Here is a 27,525-nt window from a genome sequence, read left to right on the forward strand (position 1 = left end):
GCCGTTCATTTTTGCTGATATGAAATACAACATATCATATTTATAGCGAGAAAAATTTGCTAGTTGAAGAGTACAATTTCGAAATTTTCAGGTGAGTTGAAAAATTAACGACGGAGCCAGGAATCGAACCTGGTATCCAATATCACCAATGAACCACAGCATGACACTCAATTGTCAGTTTCAATTATGAATTCTATACTTCGTTCATCTTTGCTAGATTTGCTCGAAATCATGGTTCGCAAAAACTTTGTATATTTTTGAATTCCAAACGGTTTGACTCAATCTTTTGATTTTAAGTACAAATCAAATTTCAAAAAGTCTAAGCAGCTCATTACATTTTATACACATCTTGGAATAATTTTTTATGTATTCATAATTACCAAACTTGAGACTGTTGTTTAATTGCCGAAGAGAGTAGGAATACTAAAAAATGAGAAAAAGAAGTTCAGTGAGAAAATGTAGCAACAACGATGCCAACCTTACATAAGGCAAATTACATGTATTCAATGTTATTTACAAATCGGTGATTGAAGCTGGGTATAAAACTAATTAGGTTCTGGAAACAGTTGTTTTTGTAAGTTTAAGCATGAAGAATGTAAAATACGCCGCTAAAACGCTTCACCGTAATGTAAGTGGAGAATTACGTGTTTGAATTAGAAGGTAAAAATATCTCTCTACATGTTTTCACTTAATTAAAATGTTTGCTTACACTTCGCCATCGATTGTCTTGACTACATTGCAGACTTTGCGATATTTTGGGTCATTGATATAATCTATTTCACAACGGCTCAAATCAATGGTTTATTTCGTGGTACAAACAAATTACTGTCACAATGCCGAGCTGGCATAACTACAATTCAATGTTCCGTCGTAAAATCTTAGAACCAGTTTTTCTCAATTGAAGTACGTAAAAAGCAATTTGGACAGGCACATCTGAAAACGAATTCTATCGTTCTTGTAATAAGGCAAGAATATGACGTTAAATATAATTATTGATGATAAATTACTATACATACTAATAAATGTTGATGACTGACAGATATGTCCTTAAAGAATGATAATATATGCGATGACATTCAATTAAATGATGACAATATAAAAATATTTGGCCTAAATGAAACTGGTTACTAATCGTACACTGTACACATACACATATTTCAGTAATCGAAGTGATTCAAATTCATCCATCAACAGTTCTCTCGTTTTTCTTTCTTCATTTTTATTGTCTCCATTGCTTAATATGAAGGATTGTCCCCCACGAAAATTAAATCCATTAGAGTTTAGTCCTGAAGTGGCCAGGTGTAATATGTAAAAAGTAAGCTCATATAAAGTTGATTGAAATAATGAAAAGACAAGGTGTATAATTGTATACATAAAAAAAAAGTATTATTTTACCAAGTATCAAAGGTCTGCTACTGCAGTTTGTAGAGTATATTAGTTATACGTGTAATTGTACATATAGTTCACAATAAAATATAATATTGTCTGGCGCAGCCAGGATAGGAAACATTGACGTACTCAGTACGATATAACCGGTGTCTGATAATTTCAAATGATTATTCAAACGATTTGACAATTTTTAGTTCAAATTTGATCAAAGGTGTTATTATGATTATAGTGATGGACTAGATATACATCTATGTATATTTACTGATCGAACTTCAGTAGACGTAATTCATTAGATTACTCAATCTTTCTAATTAACACTAGAACTACCAGACCAGTCAAAATGACTGGTTTTTTTTACAATTTCATTTTAAAATTTCTACTTCATTTAACATTTTTTTTCCCGCAATGACGTAAAACGATAACTACAGAAGTAATATCATAAATTTTATTTTTGTCATATTAGACTGATTTTACAATTCCATTTAAAAATTCCTACCTCATGTTACATTTTACGTCGGTAGTTCTTGTGTTAATAATCGGAAAATTTACAAGTACCAATATTTAACCATAACACGTGAAATTGAAAACTGTGATAAACGTTAAATTTCATTTAGTAAAAGATTAATAGTTATATAAATAAATCTTGCTATTATGCATCCTACTGTAATTATCAATTTTTTTTTTTTAGCAGATACAGTCGCATTTTTTGTGCTGAAACACTGCTCGGCAAATTGTAATTTAAAACTTTGTTAAGGGTAGACCCAGTTGGAATTTTGTAAAAATCGAGTTTTGTTTCTATCCATTTTCTAAAAGTACAATATTTCAAGAGTATTTTCCGACGAATTACTGGCAAATCGGACCGTTATTCGCCAAGATATATAATTTTGAAGGGCACCGTGTTTGACAAAGCTAACCGGCGCTTCCTCGAAAATACTCGAGAGACAAGGGTAGCTCGTCGTCAACGAAAAATTGCTGCAGGTGTAGCTAACAAATCGGAGGAAGGCGCAATATATGGCCCAGGAATAGACAATTCAATGTGAGTTACAAGATAAATTTTTATCTGCATGCAAATCGTACGCAAAACTTTAAACGCGTTTTTCTCGAAACCATGTTTTCGAAGTCGGTGATCACTGTAACTCGAGAACGGCTTTACCGACCGGTATGAAATTTGTCTTACTTATTCTATACTTAGTTGTCCTCCGGATGAACGAAGGATTTTTTTTTGACAATTATTTTTTTTTTATAGTCAAAAATGTCAGTGAAATTTTGGTCAAAACAATACTTTTGACTTTCAACGTCTGCCATTTTGTGAAATATTGAAATTTTTCAAAACCCTCCGTTCATCCGGAGCATTATATCATTAACTAAAGATCCCCTCTCTTTGGTTGGTTTCAGATGATCCATTGCAGCGCGAAAGTGATCACCGCAACATCCTTTTTTTTTGCAGACGAGACCCATTGCCTCCTACCGGCTTATTTTTAAATATTTTTCTTTGAAAAAATTGTAATGTATACTTTAAATATATATTATTCATATGGAAAAACTGTTGTTATAAATTATTTTGTCGTTTAGACAAGAAAAAATTCGGAAAAAAACCTTTTTTTTGGACGTTCCAACTGGGTCTCCTCCCTTAATATGCTACATAGGCTTTACTATTGACATTTGTTTAATTCTGGTGAAATGCAGCGTGATTTAGGATAAAAATATGAATTCACACTATAAACTAGAGAGCCTCAAACTGTAGATACAAAACAAATAATATATGGAAGTAGATCGGTCAGGCATCATATATTTTTTCAATTTGGCACGCTAACAGTTCTCTGGAAACTAGATTCTTAAGCCAAAGCATAGTCTCAATATTGTAAAATTCATCAGGGTATTTACAAGCTAAACTTGAAGCAAGGTTTTGTTTAAAAATTAATATTTCCATAATCATTGATATTAGAGTACAACTTTTCTTCCACTCAGATCGGAAAATGCCACAGATTTGTAAGATAATGTGAATTGAAATAATAATAACAATAACAATTATAATAATTAGGAGTGAAATGATTTTCAGAGGATGTTTAACAATTAATTTTACTCATCTGAAAAAATCTGACAGAAACTCTAAGGCATATTAGAGCTCGAAAATTATTTTCAGAATTGTATTTTACCTCACTTTGGAAAGAAACTGAAAATTCGTGGAGCACACGTCCAATTATAATTGACAAGCTCGGGGCGGGGAGGCACAAAGTTCCGTTGCTCTTAGAGTGTTCTACATTATATCAAATTCCGAAAGCAATTATAGATCATTCACTGTTCATTAAAAAATTTCTAAATTTCGAAAACATGCTAATTTCCGTTTTTGAAATGCTGCAATCACAGCACGTCACCAAAGAATCGATGGAATTGATTAAAATATGTTTTTAACAATCAAGGGCAGCTGATAAGTACGTAAAGAAGGAAGTTGGAGATTACAATACTGTACTCAGCCATGAGAGAGGTCCTATTTGTCAATATAAGTTGGAATATGAAATAATATATTTGAAGAAAGTTGATCTATAAAAATACACAAAGTTATAAAACTAAAAATCAAATGAAAATACGTCGTGGACAGATTATCCGACATGCTATGCAAAGGAAACCACTTAACACTAACTGGGTAATTAGATTTTCCTGGAACATACAAAGAAAGTACGGGAAATGACAATGATGACCAAATAAATTGAACAATGATAGAACATCATACAAAAAATGGCACAACTAGAGAGAAGTATGATACTGATTGACCAACTTGAATAAAGATATTTACAAATGTAAAGTGCAACGTCTCATTGAAAGTTTGCAACACCTAATTTCAGAGATACAATATCCTTTCAAAATTTTATTCATTGCATATATGTGGTTTTAAAAAATCAAAACCATGTTCAGTTATGGCTGTTTGCAACACTTGTTTTATTTACAGATCTGGTGATGGCTGATGCTCTGACTAAAACATTGCCAATAAAGATATATGACAGCCATTACACGTATGGTTTCACCTATTCCTCAATTGTTGAAAGTACGGAAAAAAGGTTATTCTACTTTAATCTTTTCTGTTATGATTCAACAATGTACCTAAACTCGTCAAGAATATTTCAAAAAGGGGCATATCATCCGACCAAGACAGGTTGTTTTCTATTGACGTTATGAGACTAAAGCTAGCAGCCAAATGTTCTGATGCTCATTGAAATAATGTAGTGAAGTCTGAAAGTCAAAATTTTGTGAATTACCTTGATACTCCCGATACTTTTATAAAATCATGAGAATAAAACTGTACTATAATTTTATATTTCCAAAAAAGTTCAATACGTTTGGCTGCTAACTCTGGCTGCTAGCTTCAGCTTCGTGTTAACATTGGGTGACGGTTCAATCGCAATGCTTCAAAAACAGAGTGGAACAAGTTCTTGAAATTTTGGAATTGCCCGGAATGGTCATTGAAAGACTTACAATTTTCTTCAGAATTTAAAACAGTTAACCCTCTGTAGCGCCGTGTAACATTTCTGTCACAGACCGATTATCTGCCTACTAAAATTCAAGTATTCTTTCAAACGCATTTTGCATCAATGTAACTTATCTGTAACAAACTAATGTATTGACTTAGTTTATGACAAAAAATGTAGATGGCATGTTCCTCCAATGGCAATCAGGCAAGATCAAACAGGACACTGGCCCGTTTGGACAGAAAAGAGAACACGCTACAAATTTCCAAACTGCTCTGGTGTCTCACAAACAATGTGCGAGAAATGTGGCATTGCTCTATGCTACAATAAACACAACAATTGTTTCAGACAATTTCACCCAAGTTAAGTTGCACTTTTGATGCAGTGTAACATTTCTGTCACACTCTCTTTAACCCTGTTTTTTTTTCGAATAAATAAAAAAAATAAGATTTTTCCAGAAACATGTGTATTTTTATTTCATTTGATTAACATGTATCAGTACTTATTTAAAAATTTTAACATCTTGCGCTACAGAGGGTTAAAAGGACTCTCGAAATTAAACGATCTTTCTCGAAAAAGAGGCATGATCTCGAAATAAATTTTCGAGTTTTAATCCATCTCAAAATATGCGTTATATTTTCCAAACATTCTTCTAAACGAAATTTTCATTTGCAAAGATCTTGATGTATTTGGCAATATCAGTTCAGTGGTCTGGCTCAAAAATCTAGCTTACCGAGAGCTATCAGCATGCGAAATTGAAAAGACATTAAAGGCCTGATTGAACCACTTCGCCTAGAACATTCCATATTTGATTCACTGTAAATACAAAACAGTAATGTCGGTTCTAGGACCCCATGGTTTAACCATAGAACAAATAATTTAAAATATATTAAATTATGATATTTTGATTCTGAAAAAAAAATGTAAAAAGCTAACACACATAATGAAACTATTCTAATAACAAAATAAACGGAAACTTTTTTAAAAGAACAAAATATCACAATTTCATAATAAAATGTTTACATTCTGTCATAGAATATTATGCTCCAATTGATAATTCAATAACTTTTTATGTGTTATATTATTAAATTTTATTACGAATTTAGTTTGTGCAGAAATTATATGCACTTAGAATGCATTGCAAGCAGCTTTAATTGTCCGATGTGAGGGGTATAATTCATGTGCATAAAATTTGCTTATAACTTTGTTCGGACAACTGGTATGGCTAGGTGTATATTTGATAAAAGTGTTATGTTACGTTTATCAATTTTTTTTGTAATATTTTCAATGTCAGTAAGGTTTAGATCCATTGGGATGCAGGCAAGCACTTGTATTTTCATGAATGATAGTTTTGTAAATTATGCAATTGATTTCTTCTACTGGAAAACCAATTCAAGTGCCAAATATGTAATTCCCACGACGTGTCCCCTTTACAGTTTTGCAATAAAAGATGAAGCTATTTAAAAGCATATGCAATAATACTCTAAATAAATAATCTCCATATAATGTCACATACGCGCAGGATAAAACCATGGTATGTTCAGAACACAGAAGATTGATTTCAAAACTGATGTATATATCTCCAAATATCAAAGTCCACGTATCTCACAACAAACGCAACAAGGGTTTAACAGCCTCATTCTATAGACAATTCTAAATAAAAACACTCCAATACATTTTTATTTGCGCGGAAGTGAAGAAATCAGACGGATTCTACGAAGTCGGATTAGTAAATTCGTAGAATTTATACCATTTCTATATTTCAGCGTCAAATGAAAATGGATTCAAATTTTTTTGTTCACAGTTGCGTACAGAATGAGGCTCTTGAACCCTTCTTTGCGTTTGAGATACGTGGACTCCGATGTTCGGAGAGCACCCCCTTAAATTCTCAGTAATTACTACGTTACGGAGTGCCTCCGTTTTTAAATGTAATTCCCCTATCGATACAGATTTTTCAATTATTATGCAAATAGTAAATGCAGTTGTTTAATTAACTATCATGCAGGGTGACTCAGGACCATCGCGTCATAGGCTATCAACGTATTCCTAGTCAAAATCTGCGAATGAAATGTTTTTTATTTCTCATGGAAAGTTTGTCGTTAACAAATTACAACAATTTGAAATTGGACAATCCAATAGCATCTGACACGAGAAAAACACAAATATACCAAATACGTCATCTGACTCATGTCACAGAATAAGTTGAATGAATTATCACTTCTGAAAAGTATGTAAGTTTCCACTCCGTTCATACTTTGCTTTGTGGCCAGTTTGTATTGGTGCCACATACCTTTATCAAATATTCACCTGGTTTTCGAAATTAACAACCCAATTGGCTGATTTTTCTATCGAGTTGTTTTTTTAAATAATTTATACAAGAAACAACCGTGTTTTTTCACATTATAGATTAGACGATTAGGTTGTCGCATTTGATAGAACTTTAGCTAATTGTGAAGAAATGGTAAAGACAGCCAGCCTTATAAAGGTCTTATTATGGCGAGTATGCATGCAAGAATTATTCGTTATAATTAAGATCTTTGTGTTTCCAATTGGATATCGAAGTAACTAACTCAATTTGAATAAGATGTAGTCAAATCAGTGTTTATAGAATTTCCACGCCTCCTAGTCCACATAGACCCACCAAACTTGTCAGAGGATTTTGTTCGTAGTTGCTGAATTTTGGTACTAGAGTTTCAAATGGATTGCAGCCAAATACGTAACTCTCCGATTTGGATTTGTCGTAGTAATTTTAAAAAGTATCATAAACGATACATACGATTCTGTCATTTATTTCTTTAAAGAATGTTATGAGATCTAGGATCGGGCAACACGGATCGAGTGCATGGATTGGTTATAAATAATGTAGTTACGAAACAAAGTTATACGTACTACTTGCACTACAAGACAAATTGAATGGACATAAGAGTAGTGGAACATATTATCATACGACAAAATTTCGAATGCAAATGCACCCGAAGTGCTGCAGAAATTTTGTACAACTTTGTCTACAAATCGATCCAATGCACATGTAAAGAGCAAACCTTCGTTTCGTTCTATGATCAAAAACTTACCTTCAAGGTGACAAGATTGAATTCCCTTCTGAATTAACAAAAATTCATACGGAAATATGTAATATTCCGATTTCTGGCATCTATGTAATTGTACAGTTACATGGAAGCACAAAATCTATTTATGTACTTCTAATTTGCCATTCGTTTGTAATGGTAAGTCTGCATTATAGTTTGATACATTCAAATGCAGTACAGTGGGCGCTAGATAAATAGCCTTTCAGTATAAGGCCTTGCGAGCGAGTGCCCCTCCACAAGCACGGTCAAACATACAAATGCAGCATCTCTCACCGCGCATGGCTCCTGCTTCCGACGCCAGCAGTGGTAGCGGTTAGCAGTTAGCCATTTTAGAGAATTTTCCTCTGCTCGGGCCCCGCGTTTGGGTATTCTAGCACGGTACTAACACAGTATATCTAGCGTCCACTGCAGATTATTTTTATAAGGTTTAACAATCTTGTCAGGTATAAAAGTGAATAACAAAAAAGCATTTATTCATTTGGTCGACAAATCGTCCCGAAAGTATTCCAGTCTTAAGGATGCATTAAACGGACAGTGCAGTCAAGCAGCTGTAAAGACAGAAATATAATATATGGATGGTTTAAAAATAAAACTCAAGTTAATCAAGTTGTATTTAGTTGAAACAATATTCCCTTAACACAGAAAAAAATCTAAAAACCTTAAGTTTCAGCTACAACAACACAATTATTCACGACTTTGAGGAGATTCTATTCTCATTTATTCTATTCGCATCGTTTGGTCGATTTTTATGAACTACGGTTCATTTTGTTCGCAAATGAATTCTCTACAAATCTACAAAATAATATTTTGGATAACGCTGGAGTGTTTTGTTTCTATTATTAAGGCATTGGCTTACTATTCACCGCTTATAATGATTTTACTAATTATGTTGTTTGATCAACTGAGGAGCCAAATACAAAATGTGACTTTGTTGATTCGTAGAGAATTTATTAACGATCAAAATAAGCTTTAGTTAATTATCATCGTTTAAATGATGCGACTTTTTACTTGTAAAAATTATGTAATACTAGGATCTCTTTAAAGTCATCAATAATTATGCCATGGTTTTGAGATCAATGATCTTTTAAAGGATTTTCTATTCGAAGGGAATGTTGTAACAATTAAATTCAAGTCCACGAATATCAGTACCACTTTCAAACCTTCGTTATATGATATTACAGTCTTTGCAACTGTTTAACGTACTGGACTCTATGTTTGGTTCATCCGTAAGAAGACTACAAATCATCCAAAAATCGATACAATTCAATTGTATGTGAAAAGTTTATAGAAAAATTGAACTGGAAACTATCAAAGGCATTGCTATTGCAAATACGAGACCTGCGACGATACCAGTTATTAGAAATGCAGCACCAAACATACCAGCAGTTGCTTGATGCTGAGACTCTACCGTTCTGAAACATAGAAACATATTTATCACTACTAAAATATCAAATACAAATGAGACCAGCTATTTTTTTTTTTTGTGACAACGTAGTAGATAATTTATTTACGATTGACAAAAGCAACTGCAAATTAACTTTGAATGGGACAAAATACAATCGTGTTTTTTCTGAACTTTCCCCGTAATTATTAGACAAATATTTTACATCGGCATTAATAGTTACGGAGTCAGGCATCTCTGTAAATAAAGACTTAGCTCAAATTTTTAATTGCAAGCCAATGAATTTTTGGTTATTTAAAAAATTGGTTGGCATAAAAATCTGACTCCTTGCAGACTACCACTATATGAAATTAAGAAGACCTCTAGGAGGTGATGGATCCACCTCACATAAAATGTCTGATGTAAAATAATAGTTTGCAAGCATCTCAAGAAGTATTTCAAAATCCATGATCGTGTTTACCTTGGACAGTGCATCATAGCAGCTGATGAAAAGTAGCCACTGGTCAGACCCATTGTCATGGCTATCAACCAATAAGCTGTATCATCTTTAATTAAAACTGGTATTGTCCTGACAGCTGAATTAGGTTTGTAGTTGCATAATAAAAATATCGGTATGTATAGCACCCTCAGAAGAATAGGAATGACGAGGTATTTCCTCCAGGGCTATGCAAAAAATAATCTAATTAATGAATAAACGGACCTAAACCTTGTAGTGATTCAAACGAGCAGATGGGTGAATCATAGTTCAACATTTCAAACATTTTTGAAATACAAGTAAAGTACCTTTAACAACTAAAAATGAAGAATTAAGATTACCAATCGAGCTCACCCATTGCAAAAAAGAAGCGATCAAGCTCCCAATCATTGCCGTTACGTTGAATGTCATGAAACACATGACATTCATATAATATGTCTCTTCAATGATGAAATCGTGTGAAATCTGTTGAATGCCAGACTGGACACCGGGAAATATTGAGAGTGTAACAAAGAAAACAAAGAACACATTGAAGCATTGTGGCCAACATTTTTTAAATATTTCCCAGTACGGTGGTCTCGATGTCTGTCCTCTTATACTATCATTTAAAGCTTTTCTGTTGGCTGCTTTTTGGTTTATCAGTTCATGATGCCGATAAAATCTCTGTAGAACATGTAAGTAATTCTCAACATACAGAGCAAGATACAAATATACATTTTAAAATATTACCAACAGTGATTACTTAATTTTGAAAGATCTAGCATGCTTATCACGTGTTCAAAACAAAAAGTGACAGACATAATTGTACCTATGCTGCGTTATGTATAGTTAACTACCACAGCACAAGAATTTAAAAGATTCATTCTTCCAGCAAGAAATCACGACACTTCATGCGTTTGGTCGATGTTTGAAATTGACTGAAGCACAAAATTAAAATAACTAGTGCAAGTGCGTTTTCATAACAAGGAGATAGATGGTTTGATAAATGTTTCCAAGTTATTGGAAAACATTCATTTGTAAAATAAATTGTGAGCTTATGTACTTTCAACATATCATTGAACATTAAGACATGTGCAATCTTTGCTATTAAATTTTCATCATTTTCGTACTCACATTCAAGGGCAAAGCAAAATATGTATCAAAACAAGCCAAAAGAACTAATAGGGCTGTTATGAAATAGTATATCGCTGCAGTCCGTTTGTTCGGAGACATCATACTGGATAGTAATTCAATTATAGCAATTATAGTCCCACTAATATTCTGGAACAGAAAAAAAAATATATAAAAATTAGCGACATACAAAATCTATAGTATCGCAGTTACCAACACAGTTTGATACAATGAAACCCTGAGAATAAGTGTCCTGGTGACACAGAAATTTTTGCTGCACCAACTTTAGCAATAAAATCCTAATGAAAAAAATTGTACCATTGTTGAAGTATAAAATAATGTGCACATTAAATAAATCATTTAATTCAATATACTTACAGAACCCAAAACAACCATTCCTGTATACTTGGCAGGCAGTTTTGCAGCCATTCCATACACTGAATTCTGATATATACCGCTACCAGCTGAAATTTTCAGAAATTTAGCATTAGATTTCTTCAATTCAATTACTACAATGACGAGGTAATATGTGTGTAACATATTCAAACTGGGTTGATCTATGTTTTTTACTAAATGTACATTCAGAAAACTATACTCCGTCCAATGAGAGAGCGGACTTGCTTTGCGCTTTGGTGATCAAATAAGGGGAAAAGAGAAGTGCTTGCATAATTATGCTATCCAATACCTTAAGCTCTCCTGTTAACTTACAATGATGCTACCCGTTCATTCCATCCTACCAGATTCTACTAAAACAGATGAGTTTTCTTTGAATTGTAAGTCTGTTATGTCACTGAACGGAGTGTAGGGATATTCAGGGTGATAACAAAAATTGAATTGAATTGAAATTGATACAATATTCCGTGAGATTTCCTTCATTCCCAGAGAGACTACAATCATGCTTCAAAACTGGTCTTGTAAATGCTGCTCAAGGTAACTTGTAGAGAACGATGTAATAAAATTAAGCAGATGTTACGTCAAAGTGAAAAATTATTTGTTCTATCTCAAACGAATTAATATTTAATTCGTTTTTAATTATTACTAATAAAACTGAAATAATTTGGACAAACAAAACAAAAATATTTTTTCAACATTTCCTCAAGTTTGATGAGAATTTTTGAAATTTTGCTGTGTTTTGGCAGAACTCAAAAATCTCTTGAGAATCCTCCGATTTCTCGATTCTGTTGCCTCCCTGGATATGTCATTCTGGGAAATAGATTGTAGACGTGTGTTGAACCGAATTTATGCTACATGATTGATATTTGTTGAGCATAATATGAAATAGGAGAATGTATATTGTAGTGGTGTGTTCTAATTGTTTTTTTTTTTTCATTCATTCATCATTCCCACACGGTGTCAATATACTAAATTACGAGAAATTTGGAAGTTTTTTGGAACAATTCAAATGAAATTACGCTGTTTTAGAATTGATAATATTAGAGCTAATCTTCCCAACTCTGTAGATTCCCCCACCCTCACCCCAGATCCTCGGTAAAAGAAACGTTGAATCTTTCAATGGTAATAGATAAATACATTCTGTGGAAGATGAAGAAGTTTGAAATACAGATGTGGATTGCTCTAATCATGCAAAATATTTATAACAATACCTCATACACACTACATATAGATACTTTAATCGATAGATGACATACTGTTCAAAGCAACAATAGAGATCATGGTAATCCAAAAGAATAAACCAGGCCAGGCAGAGCTGTCTGTCATTGCTAAAACGATTGTCAGCACAAACATTGCGACTTGTATCAAGAGTCCCCATACAATTCGTGCTGTTAAATTGTCCCTGTATGACAAAGAAAAGTGTATGTATATACCGTAAGTCGATGATCATAATTTGAGATATAATAAAGAGAAGTAGTCCAATCAAAGCTTGAAATTGAGAAATAACATAATATATTAATATTAATTGTTATCTGAGGGAAAAAAGGGTTATTACTTGCTGCAATGAAACAATTTTGAAGAGTTCATATTTGAGAAAACTTGCAGTGACAGAAGATTGTTGACTATTGAAGATTTTGCACTTAGTTAGAGGCTAATGAAACAAGATTCATTTGATTTTGAAGAATGGGTCAAAGAAGATTCTTTACTGCTCGAAGCACTATTGACTGTCGGCATTTCGGCTTAACTGGGGTTAAAGCACATACAGCCGCAGTATACACGATGATTATATTTTATGTGTGAAAAACTGTAATTTCACATGTCAAGGCAAGTTTAATAAATAAACTTTTAAGTTTCATTGTTCAATAACTTATAGTAATAATCACTCGTAATGGAAAAGTTTTCCGTAATGATGTAATATTTCTATCACTTTGTAAACTTAATTCTGTTATAGCATGTTATCACATCGTTTACAATAAAAAAAAACCGCGTCACTGGACTGATTTTTGAAAGCCCTATTGTTCGTTTACAGAGTTAAAGCCTTCATTATTCACTTGAGATTGATTGGATGGTTACTTTGAAATAACGTGCCTATTTCTTAGGGTTATTATCTATTTTAAGAAAATGTTGTAGTGATCTTTCCAAGGCTCAAAGAATTATCTAAATACGACAGAAGTAAGATTTGTTAAAGAGGTACCCTAGTCGATTTCGAGGTTGTCATATATAATGTATATATCTACAAATATCGAAGTCCATGTATCTGAAACGCGAAAGAGGGCTTCTTCTAAACACAACATTTCAACGCATTTTCATTTGAAAAATAAATAAATTTGCTAATAAACAAATGGCATGGATTCTACGAAATCCCAATAGTAAATTTGTAGAATTCATGTCATATCTTTATTTCTACGTCAAATGAAAATGCAAGAGCGCGTTTTTGTTCAGTATTGCAAATAGAATGAGGATGTTAGGCTCTTTTTTGCGTTTGATACACGTGGACTTCGATATTTGGACATACTGATAGAATATCTTGAAAGTTAAACTCGGTCACCGCCGACTCGGCACCACTCACGTTCTTCGTCTGTTTTTCGCAGACTGGCCATCCCATATTTAATTTCAAACTGCGAAAGGCCGAAAATCGAAAAAAGTCCTTAAAGCTTATCACATTAGGTGTGATCATCCATAAAAATTTCGATGGAATCAAAAACTCAAATTATGATTCATGGACGATTTGACAGGGAATGACCCATACATAAAACGAAAACATAATAGTCGTCGTCGTCGAGGCAATCATTTTTCGACCTTTCGCAGTTTAAAATTAAATATGGGATGGCCAGCCTGCGAAAAACAGATGAAGAACGTGAGTGATGCCGAGTCGGCGGTGACAGAGTGTTAACTTTCAAGATATTCTCTCAGTATATGCGTCAATGTCGAAATCGTCCACGTCACTCCCTTGAGATACTATAGAGTCTTCTACTTTTTGTTTTTAGCATACAGATGATCAAAAAGAAAAATAATTATAATTTATTTTATGCAATGGTTTAATAAAACGAAAATGAATCAATTAAATTTTGTTAAGAAATTTGTTAATATTATAAAAATGTTATTGATCCAACAGTCTATTCGTACTTAAAATAAATAGTCAGTGACCTTTTATAATCTGTATCAAATATTATTAAAGGTCAAGCTTCTCAAGAATGCAAGCAATTTACAATTATGCTTAATCAAAGTATTTGTTCGGACTGGAAATTTATTACTCACGACAGAGTTATAGAAGTTGATAAATTATAGCACTTGAGACAGTGAAAAATAAAATAATTGAATCATCATGAGTGGGCAGAAATAAATATAATGAACACTACTGTATTGGTTTGAAAATAAGTCGAGATTTTTTAGGTAATCTGCTGTATCGCCAAAAAAAACTTCGTTATTGATTAACTGTTGTAACATTTGACTAATAAAATCACGAATCTTGAAAAGAGTAGTAAGTATAAACAAATTAAGAATGAGATATTTATACAATACACTCGAGTTTCATTGATACAATGCATGCCGAAAATGCAATATTAATCAAAAAATACATCAGTGATGATAGATACTTTTCTCATAAAATTCAACCTACATTCGGTTTATAAAAAAAATTCTTGAAACAAAGTCGTAAAATTGTGGGTCGCCTTATATTTAGACCAATACGGTATTTAAATATGGCATGTGATTATTGAGAAAATGGGTTGAAGTAAATCTAGCTATTTTATTCTTATCAAATAGATTTAAATTAATTTACGAACCCTAGTTGGATAAATAGAGTCAACCAATTGAAAATTAAATTTGGAACTTGTGCAGCAACTGGTGAATAAGTGTCATAATCCGTGGCGTAGTTCGACTTGTAGCCTGTGTATTCCTTTGAAAACTTGTGTTCAGTAAAGTACTGTGCAAAAATCAAAATATGTTGAGAAGATTGTAACGGACTTAATCGTATTCAATCGCTCATCTACATTTGAACCTTTATTGTCTGACTCAAGAGAAAAAAAATGATACATAGCAACTCTGTAGCTACCCATCATCAAAACTTCAGAAACTAACTTGCAGCATGAATACTCGATTAAGAGTTGAGATACTTTGAACACATTGTTAATATAAAATTTTGACCCAAAAATATTGACTATTATTGTATAGTACAAAAAAATAATGATTAGAATTTATAATGTATATAAAACAATGGTTCATAGATAAACGATTGATTCTGTTTTTGTTTCACTTTCAAAATTGAGATAATGATATTCTTACAAGTTTGGCAGTAATGAACATATTCCACGGCATCAAGCTACCAATTCCATGTAATAAAAATACCATGGCGACCCAATTCCACCTGTAAGAAATCAATTATTAGTCAATCATTCATGCTCCCAGTTTCATAAATTAAAATTTTTACTTATTAACCCTAGAAGGAGCATGTGGGGTCCACATGTGGGGACCCCATTTCCATTTTAAACTATGGGGGTCTGGAACTGCTTCATAATTTAATTTAAGTATCTAAAAAGTGAGCCTCGTCGATACAGCGCCAGGCAGCTGCCAGGTTGTGATTCAGTGTTCAGTGGAAGAAAATTCGGGGTCCAAGCGGACCCCACGTGCTCTTTTGTGTTAATTTTTTTGTAGTGTTAATTCGAATTCGATTATGTTGTTTACATTTATTAATTAGACTTGTTATTGCATGATTATAAACTATACATCTGCTAATGGTGTGGTGCGATGTCCTTTTTGCCCTAGATCTTAAGTCAGAGGATTTCGCGACATCTACCCACGAGCTGTATGTGATATGCAAAAACAGCGACGTGCTGTTTGCTTTGCTTGGGCTTAAAAAAAAATACGGTATTGTTTATTATTTGGCTTGTATTTGATATATTTTTTCAATTATTGAATAAATATATATCGATAATAATTATAAAAAACTTTTTTGTACCGAATTACCCTCAATTCATCCCATTTCTGAATCTTGCTAAACTGGCTGCATTCATATGCTTGAATAAATATACTCTTTTGAGAGAGCGCAACATTGATATTTTTTTTCTCATATGCTGTGTCGAATTTAATTCCCTGTTTGAATTTTTACAATCAGTTGAGTAGAGAAAAGATTAGGATTTTTTTTTTTGAAAAGAGTCATTCTTTCACGTTTTTTTAGATTTTTCTTCGTCAAAAATGGTTCTTTGAGAATTGACTTTCATATACGTAATTTTATTCCTTATTGAAAAACGAAGAGATTCGTCTATACATGAACCCAATTATCGTTTGCAGACAGCATTTTACATAAGAGAGACACGCCGGTCACACGGAACCCACATGCTCCATAGAAGGAAAAAAAATTAGATGCTCTGTCTAGGGTTAAGGAACTTTTATGCATAACAAACCACTTACCCTTGAGTCCGACCATTTCAATCTGAGCAAACTTTTCACATATCTCACAGATTGAAAAATGGTTGGGGTACGTATCACAATTCCAAATTGTCACTATTCAGACAGACCATTACACTAAATAATCAAAATTCCGAGTAGTCAAAACTTACTTATCCATTGGTGGATTCATTTCAAGGTCTGCTTGGTCCATAGTAACTCCCTTAAAATTCAACTCGTCCTCAGGCCTACCCGTACCCTCCCATCCTGGAGAAAGTCGTACTGGTACAGTGCCTAGAATTAGAGATGGAAAAAATTTCAAACTCAATCCTCTCCCAGTGAACTATACAACGATTTCTAGACTCATTTAAAATTCGAAACTCCACCATAATGCACTCAAAGGGTTAATGGTAGTTTAATGAAAATACATGACTAATGAATAGGGATGATAGAGTATACCAATCAGAATAATAGAATGTAGAAATAAAATGCACTGTGTGATGAGGGAAATATTTTTGACCCAACTCATAGTATTTGCATCAAAACAGTCATCTACACAGGTATGTGAGTAATAAAAAAATCTTTATTGAAATTGAATCGACCTTTCTAGTTATATTTTTTCCTGTACTACACTATAAATGCGTCAGTAAACTTGATTCGCCCTATAGTTTTGATGAATACGATTTTATAATAATTTTTTCACCTTTGGATGGTTAAATGCTGATTAGGTATGGTAAGGTGAGGTGATTGATATGCACATACATACATTTGAGAATTATGTGATTGAAGTTAGTTACGTTACTGTAACGGTGCATGTTTTAAAAAAATTGTTACTACGCACCATTAGAATTGTCTGAAATTCAGTAAACCATACTAAACCTAATACCCATGTTTCTCAAAAAGCAACTTCGTGAAAGAGATTCTAAAATTGTAAAATATGGAATTTTTTCCTTATATTTCGTGACCTTAACGTTACTTACTTTAACCTCGTAGAGAATTATATTATAGAAAAATGTGCAGTGCATAAAATTTAACAAGTTCCCATACGCAGTGTAAATGCAGCAGCAGAGCGAAATTCAAGAGTTCATAATACGAGAATAGATATATTTGCAAAATTGCAACTTTCGTCATACGATATGCATGGCATGCAATTTGTAACCAAGGTTGTGTAGCGCAGTTCTGGAATCTCGCTCAAAATTAATGATAATCTGATCTAAGTGAATATAAAAAAAAGAAATAATAATTACCAGAAGTTATTGGATGACCAAATGTTGCATATGACATGCAATTAGAGCAAATGGTTGTTTTGTCTAGAATAACCAAACATGTAAACGTCGTATTCAGGTGAAAAGCTGGTATAAATATTGATTGAAAAAATTTGAAAAACGCAGTAATTTTGAAGCAGTAAGCATAATGCATAATTTCCACACGAACGGCCTTTAATACAAGTGTACAAGGTAAATAGAGGAAATATTTGTTCGACCTTCTTGTATGTGTTTTTTAAACGTCTTAATATTGAACATTCAATAAGTATATAAAGTTTCACATTTTGTTGACACATGGCTTGAAATCTTGTGTTTTCGGGACTTCCGCCATCCATCCCGGTCTAACGAAATGATATCACATGTTTTTATGGCAACATGTTATTAGAGGAGATATGCAATGGAGATAGGACAATCACTATCTAGCAACAAGCAAACTAAAGCCAAATCATCGTTACACAATGATATAATAATGCTGTGGCATTATTAACATTCTCTTGTCTTTGTTGTGCCCAACTTGACCTCTATATCGCTTGAAAAGTTCTTAAAATATAACTGGAAGTACGATGAGAAATTTTTGTTGAACATATTATTATCTGGGTCAGTCAAAAAATGACTAATATAAACAGAGGTTTGAGCTATGGGAAATTCACCGTAGTTTATTCATGTTGGTTATCGATGCTAGTTACATAGAAATAAACGAACCCTAACTTTTCGGCTAACTAAATGATCTGGGTACCACACGACTTGATTGGTTTCGCTTTAATTGCGAAAGCCATTCACTACTGAACGGAAATTATGTATACAATTTTTTTTTGATAGGATTACCCTTAACCGTTTCGAGTCCCAGGGGGTATTGAAGAAACACTGTCAAAGAATCCCAAACAGCGCAACCGCGCTTTCTGTAAATGTACGAAAAGTCCCAAGCAGCGCGATAGCGCTTTGTTTATTTTATGTCGAGAAATACCAAGCGGCACGATAGCGCTTTGTTTATTTTATATCGATGAATCCCAATCGGAGCAATAGCACTTCTTGTATGTGTTAGGTGATGTGATTCTCGTCTTTTTTCATCGCTCCGTCATATTCATTGCAGTTTGCAAAGTGATTGGACAAATTCGACTGCAAGCGATTCTCATTGTTAAAAAAAGCTGTGTGATGTATTTGCGGCAGTAAATCTGAGCACGCGACTTTGACAATCGGTAACGCACTGTCAGTTGTCCCCTATACTCGAAATGTGCTGGGTTTTCTGAACATAAAATCTCAACAGCGTGATCGCTTGCTTGAATCGCGCTGCTTGGGCCTCAAATGGTTGATATAGTTAATTTGTAGCTTCCCTTTTGAGTGTTTTCAGAGAAAAAACGATATCTCAAGAATGAGTTACCCGATTTCAATGGTTTTGATCTCAATCGATGCAGCTTTTCCGAAGAAGTGATTAGATTTTAGCTTTGATCTGTTCAGCACTTTTGGCATTATTTAAAGTACAAAATTCCAAATGATTTAAATAAAAATATTATGAGAATTGATGAATGATTTCGAATGAAAATTAGTACCGTAAAGTTTTTTGGGTCGCTGATCTGATATCTGATGTCAGATTTGCAAAATCCAAAATGGAAAATCCAATGTGGTGGAAAAAAAATCTAAAAATATTCTGTTTCTGGTATAAATTGGTAGGCGCAAGTTTTTTTTAGTTACCGATAACGAATCCAGATCAGACTTTCAAAATTGTAATGTTGGATCCATTATAGTGTTTCGATATAAAAAAATCGCTACATTTTCACATAATATGGTACATGAGGGTTTTTAAATCGTTAATCACAAATTTGAATTTGTGATTCAAAATTCGAACTGGATATCAATATATTTTTTTCTATAAACCTGCAACTTGTACTGTGAGTCTGTAGCCACTAGTTTCTCTTGATATTTTCCTAATTTGTTTGCAAAAACCTTCTCTGTTCATACTATGGAGTCTACTTATCTTGGGAACATCATTTATTTCTATGTAAAGATCAAAAATAGATTTTAAAAAAACTGAACCTCAATTCATTAAAAATAATCATTTGACAAAGCTTAAACTTTTGCCATTTTTCAGTCAACTCAACTCGGCTTTATTTATTATTGTGCTGAGAGAGCAGGGTAAAAACTCAATTTCTAGTTAGAAGAAAACGACACGGATAATATTTGACTGCCGAACCCCCAATGTGATTAGAGTTGCGTATTGGCTGTTAGCTTTTGTGTCATAGGAAAATATATGTTTTTTGCTGATTAGTTAAAACATGACTATATATGTCTCGGGGATTATAAGTTTTAAAGTCAGCAAAGCTGCAATTTACAAGTACCAGTCAGCGCTTGGCGATGCAGAAAATCCTCTTCTTATCTTATATTTCAAGTGACAGAGATAAGAGCTGTACGTTATAATTTTAAGTAGCAAAGATCAGCTGATATGCTCCTACTATTGCTAAGTAGAGTCGTTTAGTTTCCTGAGTCGTGAAACTTGTTCATAGCTCCTCATTGTAATCTGAATGATTCAAAAGGTTATCTGTTCAGTCCAGCATACCAACATGAAGACATTTATTGAAATCGTATTTTAACTTTTCAACCCATTTAGCCAGTTTGTTTTTCTGCCAGTAGGTAAACATGAGGGCAATTGCCTCCTATACAGCAGTCGTTTGTCATTGATATTTGGGTATTCAAAGAGTGGTCAAAGGAACAAAAATATCACAGGCACTTCCAGTGATATAATTTACAAAAGCAGAAAGCATAGGGACCATGCATAATCACACAGATACACTGAGAATGGTCTATGAGTCAATATACATATGAATGCTTTTTACCGCTGCCTGTGGCAAGCATAGCACACGTGTCACACAACTTGATTTCGGTACTCTTATTGGAATGCACGACCCCTTGAAAATAGCCCGATAGGATTGGGTGTAAATTGTACGGAAAATGTTAATTGAACAATCGTAAATTACAATTCCTGTTACAAAGTAACGTAAATCGACATATTATGACAACGTAAAGAAGGCTGGTCGTAACAGAATGTATGTGGGTGTAATCTTATTGTTAGTTTGATACCTTTCGCTAGCAGCGTTTTCTCCTCGTGGTCCACGCCAAATTCCTTTCTCGTGTAACTACCTGACATTTTTGTGAATACTCTGTATTATTACAACGAGGTTTCAATGAATTTCGAACTCGAATGAATGATTTGAAGAGCAGTTAACGTATGTCAAGTCGAAATTAACATTTGTTTCTGTGGTTTCAACTGAAGAAAATGAGGATAATACACTGGGAATAACGAGAGTTCGCGCGCAAAAATGTTGGGTGGACCCTGCAGTCAGAAAAAAAACTAAATAAATATTGTCTTGTGTTACGATGTACACATTCGGTATGGATTATTTTCGCGTTTTCAAGGCCTAATATGGGTTTTTGTATACAAATATTTTAAGGCTAATATTATAGAACGCTCGTGCACAACGTGACCCACATTTTTAAGTATGTACTGTGCAGCGCAGCCTCGCAATCCGCACTGTCTCAGTCGTCATGCGCCACTAGCAGGATTACTAACTGATAGAGTCGAGATTCCCCTCCTCGAGATTCTCAACTGCAATGCAACAGGGTTAGCGCCAGCTGATGCCAATACAGTTTTTTTTCTTCTTTGAGTGATCATTATCTTTCATAATATCGGATAGCTATTCTAGTCCATTCAAGTGGGATTTTTGCCCTACAAAAGGTGTGTAGTGATGATTTTGATATGTTATTTCGTTCCGGGCCCTGATGGCAAATTCAAGATTTCGTCTGTGGAACGGAATGGGGGGGGGGGGGGAGGTTCGCTCATTGAACCCTGTAAGTTCAGTGGGTCCTTCGTGGTGGGTCTGCTCAGCCCGCCATCTTGGATTAAAGGTACAAAAAAATGCGTCTTCGAAAATAATTCCTGAACCGTTGATCCTACGATGAAATTACAAATTTAAAAAAGACTAAATTCCTTATATTCTTCATCAAAATACTTTTTTTGTAATTCTGATGCCAGAAATCGACGAGACAATCTCGTCGTAGCCTTACATAAAATATCCGATACAGACTGTCGGATCTCTATCGGATACAAGACAATACGACACAGATCAGCTACATTTTGTACCCTTACGACAAGACGGCGAACCACGTGCCCCATCCCCCCCCCCCCCCCCCCCTCGTACCACGGGTCGGATCTAAGTATCATGGGACTTATTACGGTTCTCGAATCGAGTGAAAATGACGAAAGTGAGTGGTTCACCCTATTACGGTGAATTTCACGAGGTGAAAAGACGAGATTATCCACGTGAATAAACTCGACACGAAATTCGGTGCGAGAATCGTTCTGCGCATGGTCGGGGAGCCGACCGCACCATATCTTCCCTCATCGAACATACGGCCAAAATGCATATGAATCGATGGGGAATATAGTGGTCAATAGGGTGCCAGACTTTATAGAGAATGGATCCTGTCCGGAGTCTCAAAAAATATATCACTTCCGGTCAGTTTTTTCGAGGTTATCTTCCCTCATCGAACATATGATTGAAACTAGTACCAATCGATAGGGGAGGTCGAATACTTGAAAAAAAAACCGGAGTGCCACCCCCAACCCTATCTAGGGGGGCGGCTGCCATCCCTAAGTGTATGCTTTTTTGGTCCTTAACTTCCCTCGTCGAACATACGATTTTTTTTTTTTTTTAAATTGAAGATTACCCTCCCCAAACCTGAAAAAACCGGGGTGCCACCCCCCACCCTTTCCGGAAGAGCGGCAGACACCCCCAAAAGTCAAACAACTTTACTTACGACTACATTTAGGGGTGGCTGCCGCCCCCCCGGACAGGGTGGGGGTTGGCACCCCGGTTTTTTCTTCAAGTAACGACTAAAAGTTATTGATACGTGGAAACTTTTACAATGAATAATTTAGTGATCGTGATTATGCAAAATCGGGAAAATCGAATGCTCAGAATACGACAAACACTACGCGATGCCTCAGACCCATTCCATATAATTTACATATATTTATATTATTTATTATATATTTTATATATTTTACTTCTGTCACGTTCATTTTCTTCAACAATTCTTTCTGACATTCACAACAACTTTTATAGGTTATCTGACAAAATGGCGTCAACTTTCGTGAAAATGTGAGATCCCTATAACGGAAGTGCCTAGTTACTTCACATGTTCACTCAAGAGATCCGTAATAGAGTGACTAAACTCACGTGAGATCAGAATGTGAGAAGTGAGTAAACTCGCTCGAGAACCGTAATAAGCCCCCATATGTCAAAATCATTATTACACCACCTTTTGTAGGGCAAAGACTATATTTACTCCCTACATATTAACTGGAGTATTCAGTCAACGGCACGGTCTAATAGACAGGTTTGGCACTCCGGCTGTAAAACCGTGACGAAAATGAAACCGTTGTTGTGAATTTTCGCCGCTAGCGCTAGTGAGGGAGAGGCCTACTTAGTACGCATACACTAGCCTCGGAGATCGCAGCGCTCCGGTCTTTGGTGCACAAATTGAGAAACACAGGCTTCAAGACGGTCACGCTGCGCTATACATATAGGAAGGGACTTGGAGTGCCCAGACCTGTCTATAAGACTGTGGTCAACGGTGATAGTTGCGATAGGTATGCATACCGGGTGTCTTTGAGTGAACGCTGCAGTTTGCAGGGTTCCCTACCGCCGAGTAGCACAAATATCGGTATGAGTTATCGATATGATGCGCGTTTCAGGTCATGTAGTACGTTTATCGACCGACCAAGCTCACCCTTTCTTTGTCCTATATTAAATAAACAAACGAATGGAATGGGTTCAAATTTCGACGGTGCATCACTCTTTTGCAGCGGAATTCAGGAAAAAGTTACTCATGTACTATTATCTCCCACATCTCCCGTATTTCAGGGGCCAAAAAGTGAATACCTGAAATACTATGCACGATTCCGGAAAGAATGAGGAGTAAAATGAGCCACCGTGAGAGTGTTTTCATGCAATATTAACGTCGCTAGAGGAGAACTAGGAAATACAAGAATTTCGTAAATGAAAAATACTCACGATCAACTGGGTGCACGGCCAAGCGTTTCTTGATTGCCCGTGCGCCCAGCTGATTGTGAGAGCATTTTTGCAATGAGCAAAGCCTGCCCGTGATGCCAAGTTGTATGGATTTGGCCAAGCAGTTGTTTCGTTGTTTATAACATATGCTGAAGCGCATAGTAATCGCGTTCCAGAGTCAAATTGAGTGATTATTGGGAGCGAACCGAAATTCGCTGGCAGCGCTAAAAACTCCCTAGGACAGAGGTGGAGCTACTCACGAACTTAGTAGTGCAGCAAAGATAAAAGATTGTTGACAGCCCCAGGAGCTAATGTTGGAACGCACCCTATATCACATGACTTGATGAAAGTGATTTTGACTGGACTTCTGTTTTACCGATATTTGTTCTCCTCAGCGCGCAGCGTTAACCCCTTGAGTGCCGCGGACAAAGATCTTTGTTTTTCTCGACTTGGCCCAAAGTGCCGAGAAATCACGAATCTTTGTTCAATGAATAAGTGCCCTAGCAACGCCTGATAATATGTCACCCGTAACTAAAGCGTATTTTCCTATATTTTGGGCTATGCTGAAAAGGATCACAGCATTCATTTCCTGATTCGCAGTGAGCCGCCGCTTGGAGGGGAGCTGCGAAACGATCGCAGCGCGCGGGGTGGCGAGTAGTGAGTTGAGCCAGCGTGTGTTGTGATAGCATTTTGTGTGAGAAACAATAGACGGTATGTGGAATTACACTTGTTGTGTTGTTGACTGCAAAAATAACGGTAAAACTAGTGATTGTATATTTTACAAGTTTCCAACTGCATCACATAAAATAGTTCAAAGGCAAAAATAGATTGCTGCTGTGAAAAGAAAAAAGTAAGTAACATAACTTTACTTTCGATGCCTTAGTTTTCTATATTTTTAAAATCAAGCCAACTAGATCAATAGGTGAACTGTTATGCTATCTGCATGAAACACTATATAAATACATAAGTATTATTGTTTTTTACTGTCCTGATGGTTCAAAGTGGAGTTCAAAAACTCATCATGTAATATATAATGCTCATTTCATTGGCAAGAAAAAATCAGATGATCCTGCGAGTCCAAGCTACGCGCCAACTCTATTCCCTCCAGTTTATCATGCAAAGCCAGTAAATGAAAGAGCTGTTTTGAGCAGGTAAATGTATGAGAAGTAAAAAAATAATTATAAAATTAAATAATATATACATCGATATTTATATAATAACCTGTGTATCTATTAATTATAGGTACAATCGACTCATGAATCGAAGAAAGACTCTTCACAAGCATAACATCGGAGTGAATTGTGATACTGGAAATCAAGTTAATAACGACCCCAACAATGTTGTCAATAATAGTGGACGTGAACCTATGGATATAAGCAGTGCCGAAGTAATTTTAAAAAGTGATCAAGAGTGTCAAGTAGATTTTGTAAGTTCTGCTGGTATCGAACAAACAAAAGCTTTCACTTGTAACAGATATATTTACATGACTAACTACTGCGATGCTGAAGTTCAAACTGAAATACCGGAAATTGCCACTCTCAAAACTATTGTGAATAGGAAAAAAATGAAAGATGAAGAGGTACAATGCGGCACATCGTTAACAGATAGAGTAGATAAGTCGGTTGGTTTTAACGAGGCTGTAGTTGAACAAAATAGGAAACAGCGTAGTTTCTGTGGTTTTCCATCTATTAAGACCGATGAAGATTTATTAGATATTGCTGGAGTGAACTTCCAGAACTTTAATTTTTTATTATCTAAAACTGAAAACCCATCGGAAAGATCTACAATAACAAGAGAACAGATGCTTTTAATTTTTTTAGTGAAAATAAAAACTGGACTGACATTTTCAGCCATAGCAATTTTCTTTGGTTTACATCGGTCAACTATCTCCAAGATATTCTTTTCAACTTTACAATATTTGAATTCGTCAACTGCAAATTTAGTGTTTTGGCCAAGTAGAGCTGCCGTACAGAAAACTATGCCGGAATGTTTTAAACCTCAGTACTCTAATACTCGGGTTATCATAGACTGCACTGAATTCAAGATAGATGTTCCGTCAAGTGTTGACGACCGTATTTACTGTTACTTTCATTATAAGAAAGGTTTTACAGCAAAAGTACTGATTGGAATCACACCATCTGGGTTCATCTGTTTCAAATCGAAAGTTGCTGGCGGTAGAAAAGGTGATTCCCAATTAACTATTGAATCGAATTTGGTAGATTCATTGGAAGATGGTGATGTGGTTTTAGCAGATAAAGGTTTTCCTGAAATCAGATCTATCATTGATGCAAGTGGTAAACGAGTATTTCTTATTGTGCCACCATTTTTGGAAAAAAAATCAGAATTTTCGAAAGAAGAAACAGATCTGACTTACAACATCGCAAGAGTTCGAATTCATGTAGAAAGAATTATGCAACGACTTGAAATATATCAAATTTTGTATAAAATTCCAGAACATTTGTTCTTTTGCATCGATAATATTATTCATGTTATCTGCGTCTTAGTAAATTTACAGCCACCAATTTTTTCTAATAAAACAAAAACTATCAAGTAGAATAATAAAAACCTTTATTCGTAAAAGGTAGTGGTTTTCATTGTGTATTTATTAATATTATATTGCTACATACTACTGGAGTTTCAACTCGTTATTATTTTCAACTTTTCACTTCACTGTTACAATGGAAATATCACTTATTTGATAATATTTTGCTGATTTGGATATTTATCAGTGTGCCTCTAATGTAAATTAACACGCCGGCTATTTAGCTTTTGAAACCGCTAGGTGGCGGCACGAGCGAGGCTCACAGCGTTTTTATCATTTCCAAGAAATCTTTGTCCTGACATAGTAGTCAAGTAGACGGGAGAAATGGTCACCAAATGATCGGATATTGGGCACTCGGGGGTTTTCGGGGGCGCTGATCATGAATCCGAAATCAGATTTGACAAATCCAAGATGGCGACCTACTACTGCGCATGCGCATTAGTATGACTGGTATATAATTGAGGAATTGCTCCGAAACTGGTCACACGGGGGTTTTCGGTGGCGCTGATCATGAATCCGATACCATATTTGCGAAATTCTCAAACGGAGACCCACCACTGCGCATGCGCATTAGAAAAAGACCTTTACAATCGAGGATTTGAGCTGTCTTCGAACTTGGAAGTTTTTGGGAGTGCTGATCGCGGGAATGTACTCGAGTTCAGAAAATTTCAATATCCTGACCCAGTAATGGACATATGCGATAGAATATTCCGTATGAATGTGACTGGTATACCTGAATTGATGATTCAGAAGTTTGCGGGCACACAGAGGGTACAATTCCACAGCGAATCCTGAATTCTACATGAGCCATACCAATGCGCATGCGCAGTAATCGGTCGCCATGTTGGAATGTTGTAAATCCGATATCGGATTTGCGACCAGCGCTCTCGAGAACCCCGAGTGACCAATTCCAGATCGATTCCTCGTTTACACGTCAGTCATACTAATG

General features: G+C 35.0%; 2 protein-coding genes across 8 annotated transcripts; one reads left to right on the forward strand and one right to left on the reverse strand.

The window, feature by feature from the left end:
* Positions 1-788: 788 nt before the first annotated feature.
* On the reverse strand, positions 789-21,540 carry LOC107227026 (equilibrative nucleoside transporter 1). Of its 7 annotated transcripts, none has more exons than XM_046733500.1 (13): positions 21,451-21,519; positions 21,042-21,101; positions 17,952-18,014; positions 16,878-16,998; positions 15,604-15,685; positions 15,105-15,244; positions 12,576-12,721; positions 11,305-11,390; positions 10,930-11,076; positions 10,171-10,479; positions 9,802-10,004; positions 9,320-9,351; positions 789-1,286 (listed from the first exon to the last, which is right to left on the reverse strand). In XM_046733500.1, the coding sequence occupies exons 3-13, from the start codon at positions 17,986-17,988 to the stop codon at positions 1,111-1,113; spliced, it is 1,479 nt and encodes a 492-aa protein (XP_046589456.1). In that variant the 5' UTR covers positions 17,989-18,014; positions 21,042-21,101; positions 21,451-21,519; the 3' UTR covers positions 789-1,110. The 7 variants fall into 7 exon arrangements, with proteins under 7 accessions (XP_046589456.1, XP_046589440.1, XP_046589468.1 ...); XM_046733484.1 differs by having other exon boundaries at positions 21,042-21,294; positions 21,451-21,508; XM_046733512.1 differs by lacking the exon at positions 17,952-18,014 and having other exon boundaries at positions 21,451-21,522.
* A 3,480-nt stretch (positions 21,541-25,020) lies between these two features.
* Positions 25,021-26,588, forward strand: LOC124294460. Its single transcript, XM_046739603.1, has 2 exons — positions 25,021-25,185; positions 25,277-26,588. The coding sequence occupies exon 2, from the start codon at positions 25,290-25,292 to the stop codon at positions 26,586-26,588; it is 1,299 nt and encodes a 432-aa protein (XP_046595559.1). The 5' UTR covers positions 25,021-25,185; positions 25,277-25,289.
* The last annotated feature ends 937 nt before the right edge of the window (positions 26,589-27,525 follow it).

Source organism: Neodiprion lecontei, chromosome 1 (assembly GCF_021901455.1).
Source record: "Neodiprion lecontei isolate iyNeoLeco1 chromosome 1, iyNeoLeco1.1, whole genome shotgun sequence".
NCBI classification, from domain to species: domain Eukaryota; kingdom Metazoa; phylum Arthropoda; class Insecta; order Hymenoptera; family Diprionidae; genus Neodiprion; species Neodiprion lecontei.

Bases quoted from the DNA above. Each gene is read 5' to 3' on its own strand.
- LOC107227026 (XM_046733484.1), bottom strand. From the start codon at position 21,108: ATGTCAGGTAGTTACACGAGAAAGGAATTTGGCGTGGACCACGAGGAG. The intron at 15,245-15,603 runs GTAAGAATATCA...ATTTTTGCACAG, and splicing joins TGTTCATTACTGCCAAACTT to TACTTTACTGAACACAAGTT. The intron at 12,722-15,104 runs GTTCGTAAATTA...TTTGTCATACAG, and splicing joins ACTCTATTTATCCAACTAGG to GGACAATTTAACAGCACGAA.
- LOC124294460 (XM_046739603.1), top strand. From the start codon at position 25,290: ATGAATCGAAGAAAGACTCTTCACAAGCATAACATCGGAGTGAATTGT.